The 12,322-nt window shown below is 41.3% G+C and overlaps 1 protein-coding gene across 1 annotated transcript; it reads left to right on the top strand.

The window, feature by feature from the left end:
• Nucleotides 1-1,419: 1,419 nt before the first annotated feature.
• On the top strand, nucleotides 1,420-2,478 carry LOC104451752 (wall-associated receptor kinase-like 1). Its single transcript, XM_010066346.2, has one exon. It carries the CDS (start codon nucleotides 1,420-1,422, stop codon nucleotides 2,476-2,478), a length of 1,059 nt encoding a protein of 352 aa, XP_010064648.2.
• The last annotated feature ends 9,844 nt before the right edge of the window (nucleotides 2,479-12,322 follow it).

Here is a 12,322-nt window from a genome sequence, read left to right as displayed (position 1 = left end):
TATTTTATTTGCAATATTTGTTACAAAAACTGAAACGATGATGATGATGGTGATGATGATGAAACCCCGAGAACAGTCTCTTCTCCACAAATGCCTTGCTTTTTATAGAAGATGCACGGTGGGGAAAGTGGCGAGCAATGGGGTACGGTAGTTTTCAGGCACTTCATCTTCCATTATCCCCCGTTGACTAATGTATAAAGGTTGGAACTTATTTGACTCCACTACAAAAGCAACCCATGATGCCACTTAGGGGTATGCATGGTTCGGATGGGCAATTCCCGACCTAGAACCGAGAACCGCCCGTTAAGAACCAGTTCCGAAAAATTGGAACCGGGAACCGCCCGCTCGTTGCATGGATCCACTCAAGAACCGGACCACCGGTTCTTAGGTGGATCCATAGAACCAGTCCAACCTCCGCGTCTTCCCCTTTTCGCCCTCCCCACATCTGTTTATTCTAGCTCTCCCGACCATGGTAGTTTTATTCTCCTCAAGTACTAGCGCAGCGGTGGCGGCGGTTGCGACCCTCACGCCGCTTCCATCCCGGCCACCACCTCTGCCGTCTCCCACTCCTCCCTCAAGACCGACAATGAGGAGGACAATGGGGACGACGAGCCGTTCTGAGACTTGGAGTTCACCCTTGTCCCTAAATCTGAGAACGATGGAGAGAAGCCTAAGGAAGCGGAGGAGGAAGAGGGGAGGTAGAAGCAGGACGAGCCCAATAACGAAGATGACGATAGTGACAGTGAATGCGGAGGTGGCAACGAGGATGGTGACAACGTGGATAGAGAGTTCAAGTTCGAGGGGAGAAAAGAGAATCGACTCACTATTTCACCTAGTTCGAACTAGGACTTGAAGGGACTCGAAGGGAGATGAACAGATCCGAAGGTAAATCGGAGGGGAAGAAGGAGCTGGGGAGATTTCGAACTAAGAGAGATGAGATAGAGTAGGAGAGTAGTGAATTGAGATAAGATGGTGATTAGAGCCCTAAATTTTAGATTTGCTAATTTCATTTTTTGAATATTAAAAATTAATATATTATTATATTATAACCGGTCCGGTCCGGGTGGACGGATCCGCCCATGGAACCGGGAACCGGACCGGTTCCCTTAATAACCACCGGTTCCGGGCGGTTCTGGTCTAGTTCCGAGTAGTCCAGATGAATCCCGGTTCTTTTGCACACCCCTAATGTCATTCTGTTTTTTATTAGGATCCACCCATGAGGCCTTTCTTTCTAGTGATAGATGGGGATTATGTAAATGGAGGTTAAATGGGTTTTGTTCAAAATTGATTTCTTTGAATAAGGTGTGTGGATCATATAAGGATTACGTGCTTGAATCATAATCTGGTAACTTATATTCTTTGGCAATGATGACTACATCCATTTTCGACATAACCGCTTCTGCTTCAGTCTCGATCACAATGAGGTGGAGACTGAGAAAGATCAACTTCAAACAAAATGGAGGAGAGCTCATGAAAAACCGCAAAGTTCCAATCTTCACGGAGTCGAAGCTGGCAAAAGTAACCAACAACAATGATGACCATAAAAAGCTCCGTAATGATGGTTTTGGTTCCGTCCATAAAGGGACACTAGAGGAGCACAACGGCACTGTGGTCGTGCGGGACACCGTGGTCGTGGTCAAGAAGCCTAAAGATATGGACAAGTCTCTATTAAACAAGGATTTCCAGCGTGAGCTTGAAATTTTGATGAACATAAGCTGCAAAAATGTGGTGAAGCTCAAAGGCATATGTTTGGAGACTAGAATACCATCGCTGGTTTATGAATACATTCCAAATGGCACCCTCTTCAAACTCATCCAACAAAACGAGTTGACATGGGAACAATGCTTCAAAATAGCTGCTGAAGCTGCTCTTGCACTCGATCATATGCACTCCACCACACAACCCCCAATCTTTCATGGCAATATCAAGTTAGCAAACATACTTATGGGTCGAAACAACTCAGTGAAAATATCTGATTTTGGAACTTCGGTACTTATATCACCAGAGCATAGACATATCATAGCCATTCAGAAAAAAGACTCCCTGCACTACATCAATCTGGAATATTTAGTCACCGGCATGCTAAAAATTCAGAGCGATGTATATAGCTTTGGAGTTGTCCTTATGGAGTTGCTCACGGGAAAGAAACTTCATGTTACGGAGTCTGAAAAGTCAATCAATACTATCCATCGTTTCATCTGTTCCGTGAAGGGTGACATGCTCTCCGATGTCATAAATTTTGAGGGTGCTAGTGAAGATGAAATAGAGGGACTACGAACTATAGCTGAGATTGCAGTGAAATGCTTGGACCAAAGCAGAGCGAATAGGCCGACAATGAGCAATGTGGTTCAGCAACTCGCCAATATCAACCCGAGCTCAACAGTTGAAGAAGAGAATGAAGAGACCGAACCTGAAGTGGATGCAGACAAACTCTCAAGCTGTCTTTCCTGTTTGGGAATGGATTCGGCATGCATCTGATCCTTTATTACCATAGCGACTTGTCTATCAATTTGCTCGTAAGGACTTCTAGGATTGATTGTGTGCTTTGAATATATGTTATGTGTGTTATTGGCTTTTGGACTTTATGTTTGTGGAAGCATCTTTGCAAGTTCAAGCATGAAAATTTAATGTAATATAGGGATAAGTGCATTGGAAATCCTAAAACTTGTAACGAAAGTGCAATTTAATCTTAAAATTTTCAAAAAGTGCAATTAAGTCCTAAAACTTGTTACAAAAGCATAATTAAATCCTAAAACTTTCAAAAAGTGTAATAAAGTGCCAAAACTTGTTAAATTAGACAAATCAAGTCATTCCGCTGATAACACTTTTTGAAAGTTATAGAACTTAATCACACTTTAGTGATAAGTTTTAGGATTTGATCGCACATTTTGAAAGTTTTAGGACTCAATTGCATTTTTATGACAAGTTTTAGGACTCAATTGCATATTTTAAAAGTTTTAGGACTCAATTGCACTTTCGTGGTAAGTTTTAGGATTTTTAATATACTTATCCCTTAAAACTTTTACCTGAATCCGAGGGGACCGAACCAAAAAGATCCAAAATTTCCGGTTTGGGTTGGCTTGGGTCAAGCTCTTTTAACATCCCTAACGACAAGTAGTACGCCGACTTTGCCAAAGTAGGTCTCTCTCTTTACTTTCACCCTCTACCTGTTCTGCGTTTTCATTTCTAGTGCTTATGATCGCTTCGATACCTGCATTGATGTGCCCACAGATTACTAGCGATTGTTATGATTTGCTCAGTCTCACAGACTCTTGTCGGGTCATTTGGGGGTTTTCTTTCTGAATCCATCCGATTGTGGGTTCCAGTTTGTTTCTCCGAGGTTCATGTTTAGCCTGGTCCTTGCTTGCCTTGTGCTTCATCGGTAAGCGGGGTTCTATTTTTTTGAGATTTTTTGTCTGAATTTAGGGGTTTGGTTCTTTGAACAGTGGAAGCATTGAGGGCTGAGGGAGAGGAAAATGAGACAGGAGTACCCAAGCCGAAATCAAGCTCGGGAGAACCTTTGAAATGTTTCAAGTCTGTCCTATTGATAAATGTTGTTCCGAATCAAGTTATGTTCGAATGGAGTGTGGAGTTTAATTAGAATTGTGAGTTGTAACTCCCTTTCCTCTTCCTATGTCTGGGTGGATTTTGTTGGGCCGGAAAGCAATTGCGCATAACCCCACGTTAGACTCTGCTTTATTTTACTCTTGTCCCGGCCAGTATAGACCATTCCACTGACTCTGCCTATGCGATAGTCTTTACTCCATGTATTGTTCTGTTATGCGGCTTCATGTCCCGAAATCTAGCCCATTAGATGGAAGTGTTTTTGGATCGTTCCGGACTCACACTCTCTTCGATACCCCGGGCCAGATCATTTTCACTCGAGAGGCCTGGAGGCTGCAACCATCAATGCAAGGAGCGAAGGTATGGTCGAGCCATGGATTTGTTCATCCGATTAAAAGCTGGTTATTGAATTAATAGTCATCGATATCACTCTATCTATTAGGGAAGACAGTTAAAAAATCAAGAAAATGAGGTAGCGGTTTAACGGATATTATGAACAGATGATCAAATGATGATGGGGAGAGACGCTGATGAGGAGTATGATATAATCCCGATGCATATTGTTGCCCGCTCAAAAAAAAAGGGAATATCACACGAAGAGTGTTAATTTTTTTCCTAGTTCTTTTGCTTAATTTTTATCTGTAAATGGTAGCATTTTGGCTTGAATCCAATCTCATTTTTCCTACACACTCTTCGTTTTCTGATAAAATCTTTCCTCATAACATGCTGTTTTCGCGTTCCTGTACGAAATCTTGTTCTAGTGTTCATACTGTTTGTCTTTCATTGAGTTGCGTCGCAGCCCATTAACACAATAATTATGTTGTATTCTGTGTCACCAGGTGATCAATTCTGGCGGTGTTTGCGGCTATAATCTGGAGAGATGCAAGCATTTTGAGATTGGTGGAGACAAGAAGGGCACGGGCACTTCCCTGTTCTAGATGGTTCTCTGGACTTCTGGCTCTGTATCTTTCACAGAACTTATAGCATCCGCATCCTTTTTCCCCCTGCTTGGCCTACCGAGTTAATGAAGTTACCGATTATCTGAATGTTTTATTAGATGATTTATGTCATATTGATTAATTTTCATTAGGATATCTTCTCGAAAATTTCAATTCCGATATATAAGGAAAATAATATTAGAAGTGCCAAAAATTGTGCAATACTTATTTTACTGTTAAAATTTTTTGCCGATCACTTAAGTGTTAAATCTAAAAAAAAAAAAAAAAAAAAAACGATTATTTAAGTGCTTCATAAGAAATTTCAGTCAAAATAAATAGGTGGTATTTACAATTAAAATTTCAATATAAGTTGGCATTTAAAGAAAAAAAAAGAAGGTCCACATGGCATTTCCATGTGTACATTTCTTCTCTTCTCCCTCCACATCATTTTTTTTCTTTTCTTTTATTTTTCTATTTCCTCTTCTCTTCTCTCCCTTTTGCGCCATCACTGCTTTGCACTGTTCGGATGCATTTGGTAATTATTCTGTTTTCGAAAAAAAAAATTTACTCAAAAATGATTCTTTTTTATTATGTACCCGAATGCAGTTTCTAAATATTTTAAGATGTTTGATAACTATTCAAAATTTATATTCACAGAATATAATTGAGTTTGGTACTATTCTTAAAATTTCCAGTCCAATCCATTTTCTTTTAATTTTTTAAATAATTTTATTACTTTTTTCCTTTTTTTTTTCTTTTCTCTCCCTTCTTCTTCAAGCTTTGGCTAGTTGGTGGCCTCGAGATGACCAAAGAATCGACTGCACGAGGGTCGATAACCTCGCCGAGCATTGTCAGCCCTCGACAAGGTGCGGCCTCATTGACCAAGCCTCGCCCCTCCAAGCAAGGCTCACTCAGCCGAGTGGGGCTCACCAATGGCCGAGGGAGGCCCAAGCGAGGCCCACCTAGCCACCGACAAGCCTCAGCCAAGCCTTGGCCGAGCCGAGCCTGGCCAAGTGAGGCTCGCCTGTGGCCGAGGGAGGCCCGAACGAGGCTCACCTGGCCACCGGCAAGGTCGCCGGACTTCACCCAACTGGTCACCGGTGACCGACAGTGGTGCAAGAAGAAAAGAGAAGGAAGAAGAACAAGAAGAAAAAAAGAAGAGAAGAGAAAAACAACTTTGGGTTGGCTTAACTTTGAAATGATTACCGGGAACAAAAAGTGACTTTTTTTACTCTTTAATTTTGTTTCAAATCTATTTTCAAGAATAAAAAATTTATCAAACAGATTTATGTTCCAAATCTATTTTCAAAAACAAAGAACGGAATCAATTACCAAATATAAATTACCAAACACGCCCTTCATGTACACAGACTACTCACCCACAGTGAAGACGCTCACCCCCACCACCTAGACCTACGAGCTATGCCTCAACTAGCAAGCAACGCCAAGTCACCTCCTTCTCACCAGGGGTGATTTTAGGAAAACCAAGGCTTCTATAATTTTTGTTAAAGTTAGAAACGTGTTTCCAAATATAGGTACGCATTAATTATGAATATATCTTTCAAATTTCCTATGAATGGATTTATTAATATTATTAGGGTAAATTCATTATAAGCTATTTTTTATTATTTATTTATTTCTGAATTTGAATCAAATTAATTAAAAATAAAAATATAATATGTCACAACATGTCGAAGTTTTCTATTTTTGAGAAATGACATATCGACATATCGTGTCGTGTCGGCATATTGTGTCATATTATGTTGCATGTCTGTGTCATGCTACTTAGAGCTTTGAGGATGTGGGCAAGAGCCCGAGCCTTGTTTTGGATTGAATGGTCAAATTGGACGTGCCTTGCGAAAAGGCCGAGTCCAACCAGTCGTGCTAAGCCAGTGGTAGAAACATGAAATGCGAGGACTTAAGAAATGCACTGGGCTATCGTTGCATATGCGAGGGTGGGTACCATGGGAATCCCAATAGTCCCTTCGAAGGGTGTAAAGGTAATTGAAATAAACGACACCTCATGCATTATCTCACTCGAATGAATTGAGTGGATGATTAATTAATCACCATGCAAAGCCGGATAGAGAAGTACTGTACCTATCTACAGATTCCATCTAGTTTTACCCATTTAATTAGCCATAGATTGATTTGTCTCTCTCCTTAACCTCGTCCTCCACTCTCCGGCTTGCACCTCACCCCATTGCCACTGTCAGCGTCGTCCGCCAGCCACCTAAGGCGAGCCCTCCGTCAATGAGGATATGACGAGGCGCTCGACAGTGTTGGGGTTGATGATGCGGTGGTCACCATGGCCATAACGTTAGTGGCCTGGCTAGGCAATGGCGGCGGCAGAGGGGACGGTGATTTGAGTGGAAATTGATAGGGGAAAAAAGAGAAAGTGTGTTTTCTCATTAGTATAAATTTAATGAGAGGTCTATTTAAAGTTTTAGGAATTTTGCTTGAACCTAGGTCTAAATCTAGCATTGATCACGTGGACTTCACATGATCAACAGTTATGATAGACCGATCGAGCAAATCTAGATATAAAGAAAATATTTCTCTTTGAGATTTCTACTTTTTGCCAAATAGAAAAAGTCAAGGTGGTCGCCACCACCTTGTCAACACCATGATCATCATCATTTCTAGCAACTCTATCCTCACCTTCCATTGTCAAGATCAATGTTTCCCTTCCCCTCAAGGCCTATAATTTTCATTGGAGATGGTCCGCCTACTAAAATAAATCTAAATGGACAGATTTGACTAGGGGTGAACATGGTTCCAAGGCAGAACCTGAAACCAAATAACCAGACTAGTGGGAACCTATCTAGTTCCAAGTTCTAAGGTATATAGAGTAGGTTTCAAATTCCAAAAATTGAGAACATGTTTAGACGGTTAGGTTCTAAGTTCTAAGTATGTGGAACCTAGAACAAGTTAAGTTGTGAGCAGTGAATTGTAGTAACAAATGATGATCATTAAAAATAATAATTCACTACATTCATTCCATATGAGTAGAACTTGTGACAAGATAGATTTCAGGTTCCACAAAAATGAAAAACGTATTTTAACGAATAGGTTCCAAGTTGAATTTGTATGAAATCTAAAACTGCTTATCCCTAAATCTAACAAGCCCATTGTATTTAGTGATATATATATATATATATATATAGCACCTCCATGTCACTCATAGAATAGTGTGGCATATTTATAAATGTATGTATGCATGCCAGGGTCAATGTCCTCCTTCCTAGGCTCAGTCGTCGTACCCAATGACCATTTTAATGCGGTAACAACAAAACATTGTCTTGCTCTTGCAACATGGGGTGCATACATCATTGCAAAAGTTCGAGAGAGTGTCGATCTTTGTTGATGGCGAAGAACTAGGCCATTGTTGAACTCGGACTCGATGCGGAGAGAGACTGAGAGTAGAGAAAGAAGAAATATCTTAAGAGAGAGTGGACACACGTCGCAATACTATAAACAAAACCTGAATGGGATAGCATTACCCAACTAAAAATCAACACACCAACTTGTTCAAATTGCTTTTGTCATTAACTGAGATAACGGTTCAATTTGTCTTCTGCATGATGTAGATATCGATGAGTGCTAGGATCCAAATAAATACCATGTCATGGAAAGTGCAAGAATACGCTCGGGAGCTACGAATGCCAGTGCGGATTTGAAAAGAAGGGCACCAGCAAAGACCATTGCCAAGTTTCTCCTTTGAGCATAGCTTTTGGAAGTAATCCTATATATATCCCCTCATCATTTACTAGATGGTTCATATTGCATCGATTTATTTTTTATTTTACGGTAGGTTTGACGTATTTGTTTTAAGGATTATTATACAGTATTTAGCCTGTATAATCCCTCGTAAACACAAGCAGTCAGCCAAATGCGACCATTAGTTCCTATTCAGTTCCCGGCTAACGCAGTTTACATCTTTCTTGTCTTTTTTTAACCTCCCTTCTCGGCCTTTTTCCGTTTGTCTGAAGCTTACACTTAGGGCCTGTTTGGCAACTTGCCCAACAAAGTGCCAAATTCTGATTTTTTGTTCCCGAAATCGCCTTTGGGACGAGAATCGCGTTTGGTAAATTTTTTGTTCCCGGGAACAAATTTGTCCCGGGAACAATTTTGGACAAGATTTGAGAATCTAAAAAAAATTGATTCTACGTCCGAGAATCAGAAAAAGAATCAACACGGTAAAATCTTGTTCTTCTCTTTCAACATCTCGGTTGCCATTCGCCATCGCCCGCCGCCGCCGCCGCCGCCGGTCCGCCACCACCGCCGCCCGCCGCCGCCTCCGCCGCCGCCCGCCGCCCGGTACGCCGCCGGTCGCCGGTTCGGCGAGGTCGCCGAAGGCTCGCCGGAGCCGGGCGAGGTCCGGCGAGCTCGCCGGAGGCAAGCCTAGCCACCGCGAGGCTCGGCCTCGCCAGATCCGGCGAGGCCCGGCCTCGCCGTGGCCGGCAGCCGGCCTCGCCCGGCCCGCCGAGGCCGACCTGGCCACCGTGGCTGGGCAAGCCTCGCCGGTGGCCGGGCGAGCCTCGCCGGCAGGCTGGGCGAGGCTCGGCCTCGCCCGATCGGCGAGGTCGAGCCTCGCCGGTGGCTGGGCGAGGCTCGGCCTCGACAGATCGGGCGAGGTCGAGCCTCGCCCGGCCGGCGAGGCTCGCCCGGCCATCGGCGAGGCTCGCCCGGCCCGCCGGGTGGCCAAGCTGGCCTCGCCGAGGCCGGGCGAGGCCGCCGGCCACGGCGAGGCTCGGCCGACGAAGGCGACCTCGGCGAGGCGGCGGCGCTCCGGTGAGCGTCGCCGACCCTGCCGGCGGTCGCCCGGTCCGGCGACCGGCCAAATGAAGAAGAAGAAGAATAGGAAAAAGGGGAAAAAAAAAAAAAAAAAAAAAAAAGAAAAGAAAAAAAGTAAAAAAGTAAAGAAATTATTTAAAATTTATTAAAAATCAAAATAAATTATTTAAAATTTATTTAAAAATCAAAAGAAATTAATTTGGAACAGAATCAATTAATACGGTACCAAACGCAATTCTATTCCGAATCAAAATTTTGAATTTAGACAAACGCGCTTTTTTACTCGAATCGGTTCCGGAACAATCAAAAGAATCGGTTACGATCGGGAATCGCCCCGGAACAGAATCGTTACCAAACGCGCCTTAGAAACTACATTCGTGGGAGGATACACTGCAGACATAAATGAAAATTCCTCCTCTTACCAAACACTGCAAATCTTGAGCCAAAAAGAACAACTAGACTGCAGATTTCAAAAGGAAAAACCCCTAAAATTCCTAGCTCGAATTTGAACAAGAAAAAGTTATAAAAAAAATATAAAAAATAAAAAATAAAAATAAAAAATAAAAAGCTAGGAAATAAGCAATGGCAGACCAAGGTGATAGTTAAAGAAGGCAGTGCTATTGAACTTCGTTAATCCGAACTATGAAAACATTGGCCAAAAAAAGTAGGAAGAGGCCGGAAATTGGGGAAGTGGCTCAACAACTCGCCACAATTAACCGAGCTCGACGATTGCAGAAAACAATGAAGAGACCAAACTTGATGTCGATGTAGAAATGAATCCCTCCCCGAGAGCCAACATGCGACGTCAAGCTTTCTTTCCCGTTTGGGATTGGATTCAGCACCTTCCTGCATTTGATCCTTTATTCCTATTGTAACATGTGTACTAATTGCCCATAAGGACTTTTAGGGTGGGAAAAGTACCAAAAAAAGTCCTAAACCTATTGCATTGGTACCAATTCGTCCTAAACTTTTCAATTAGACCAATTCGGTCCTAGACCTTTTAATGTTAGTACCAATTCAATCCATCCGGCCAATTTTGGCCAGTAGATGGACATGGACATCGGCCGGTGGCCGGACGTTGACGTGGCAATTTTAATGATTTTTTAATTATTTTTTCAAAATTTTTATTAATTTTTTTATTAATTTTTAATTAATTTTTTTCTTTTTCTTTTTCTTTTTCTTTTTCTTTTCTGCCTTCTTCTTCCCGGGTGGCCGGTGAGCCTCTAGTGAGGCTCGCCGGCCATTGGGCGAGGGCCGCGAAGCCCTCGCTCGCCGGCAAGGGTCGCGGCCCTCGCCCGCCCTCTCCCGGCCACCGGCAAGGCGGCTTCGCTCGGATCTGGCGAGGCTAGCCTCGCCCACACGGCCGGCAAGGCCGGGGCGGAGGCGAGGGCCGCGAAGCCCTCGCCACCACCAGCCGAGGGTCATGGCCCTCACTCGGCCACGACCGGGGCGCGGGCGAGGCTAGCCTCCCGAAGAATAAGGCAGAAAAGAAAAAAAAAAATTAATAAAAAAATCAATAAAAATCAATAAAAATTTGAAAAAATAATTAAAAAATCATTAAAATTGCCACGTCAGCGTTCGGCCACCGGCCGACGTCCACGTCGGTCTTGGCCAAAATTGGCCGGATAGACTGAATTGGTACTAATATTAAAAGGTTTAGGACTGAATTAGTCCAATTGAAAAGTTTAGGACTGAATTGGTTCCAATGCAATAAGTTTAGGACTTTTTTGGTACTTTTCCCCTTTTAGGGTTGATTGTGTGCTTTGGATATGTGTTATGTTGCCATTTGCTATGGACTTATGTTTGTGCAAGCATTTGTGCTGGTTTGAGTGTGAGAATCCAATATACTATATGTAAAGCTATGTATTGAAGTAGACTTATCTTATGGCCAATTTGACATTATAATAATCTCTCTTTCCCTTTATCTTTTCTTGTTTTTCATTTTTCCCTTCATATAATAATAGGTATTGACAAAATCTACTCGCTCCTTTATATCTTCTTTGCTTAGTAATCTTATCCCCATTCACATTCGGTCTTTGCTTTTCCCTAATTATATTGCAATTAATCTTAATATAATTTTCATTTCCAGAAAAAAAAAAAAGATAATAATTGCTGGCCAAAAAGACAAAAATGGGCTAGAAAAATTTGTACCTTTACTTGTTTTTATCTTTCTCATAATTTGATCTTAATTTGACATGATGGCAAAAAAATAAATTCTCAATTTCCTTTGCTTTCTTAATTATAGTTAATTTAATCTAATTTGAGGTTAGATGTTAAATTTGGAGTGAGAGTGGGAAAGACAAACAGTTTCAAAACTAAAAAAATGCCACATATTCCAACCATGATAAGATTTCTCATAAATATGATAAGGTGATAGTCAATCCTATTCGGCTCTTAGATCTACATTATCTTAGTTGATTCAATAAGAACAAAAAGATCTTATCCAAACCTGTGAGATGATCAAAAGATCGAGAAAAGGGAATTTACTTGATAAAAACTTTATTGTAGGTGGATTTTTTTTTTTTTAAGAAAGATAAAGAAATGACTTTTACAACATTTACAGCAAGACATACAATCTGCCATTTAAGATGAAATAACTTGAATTGTGTTATAAGTTTGACACTTAAAACCGTGATGAAAGACACTAACTAGCAAGGAAGACCTAACCCCTTTTATCGTAAATCGAAATTTTTGTATTTCTACCTAAATTTTACAAATGAAAGTCTTAGACAATTTTTCAAGCAAAAGAAAAAGGCTTAGAAAAATTATTTTTTAGTAATTGACAGTGATTTTACGTAATATCTCAGAATGACAGCTTAAAGAACCAGTCACAATTATGTTCTATCAAATAGTCATGAACAAAATTGACAAAGAGATAAAATCTATACTTTTAATTGGTTTTCAAGTTTACCTTGAACCTGGCATTTGTTTTCTCCGGAGTATTTCAAGAAAGCATCTCTCAACAAGAGATCGAAATTTAAATATATATATATATATTTATGAAATTATGGGAGAAATATTAA

This window comes from Eucalyptus grandis, chromosome 6 (genome assembly GCF_016545825.1).
Source record: "Eucalyptus grandis isolate ANBG69807.140 chromosome 6, ASM1654582v1, whole genome shotgun sequence".
Classification (NCBI taxonomy): Eukaryota; Viridiplantae; Streptophyta; class Magnoliopsida; order Myrtales; family Myrtaceae; genus Eucalyptus; species Eucalyptus grandis.
The sequence above is the reverse complement of the archived record's forward strand: the minus strand, read 5'-3'. Positions and strand labels throughout refer to the sequence as shown.

Bases quoted from the DNA above. Each gene is read 5' to 3' on its own strand.
- LOC104451752 (XM_010066346.2), top strand. From the start codon at position 1,420: ATGAGGTGGAGACTGAGAAAGATCAACTTCAAACAAAATGGAGGAGAG.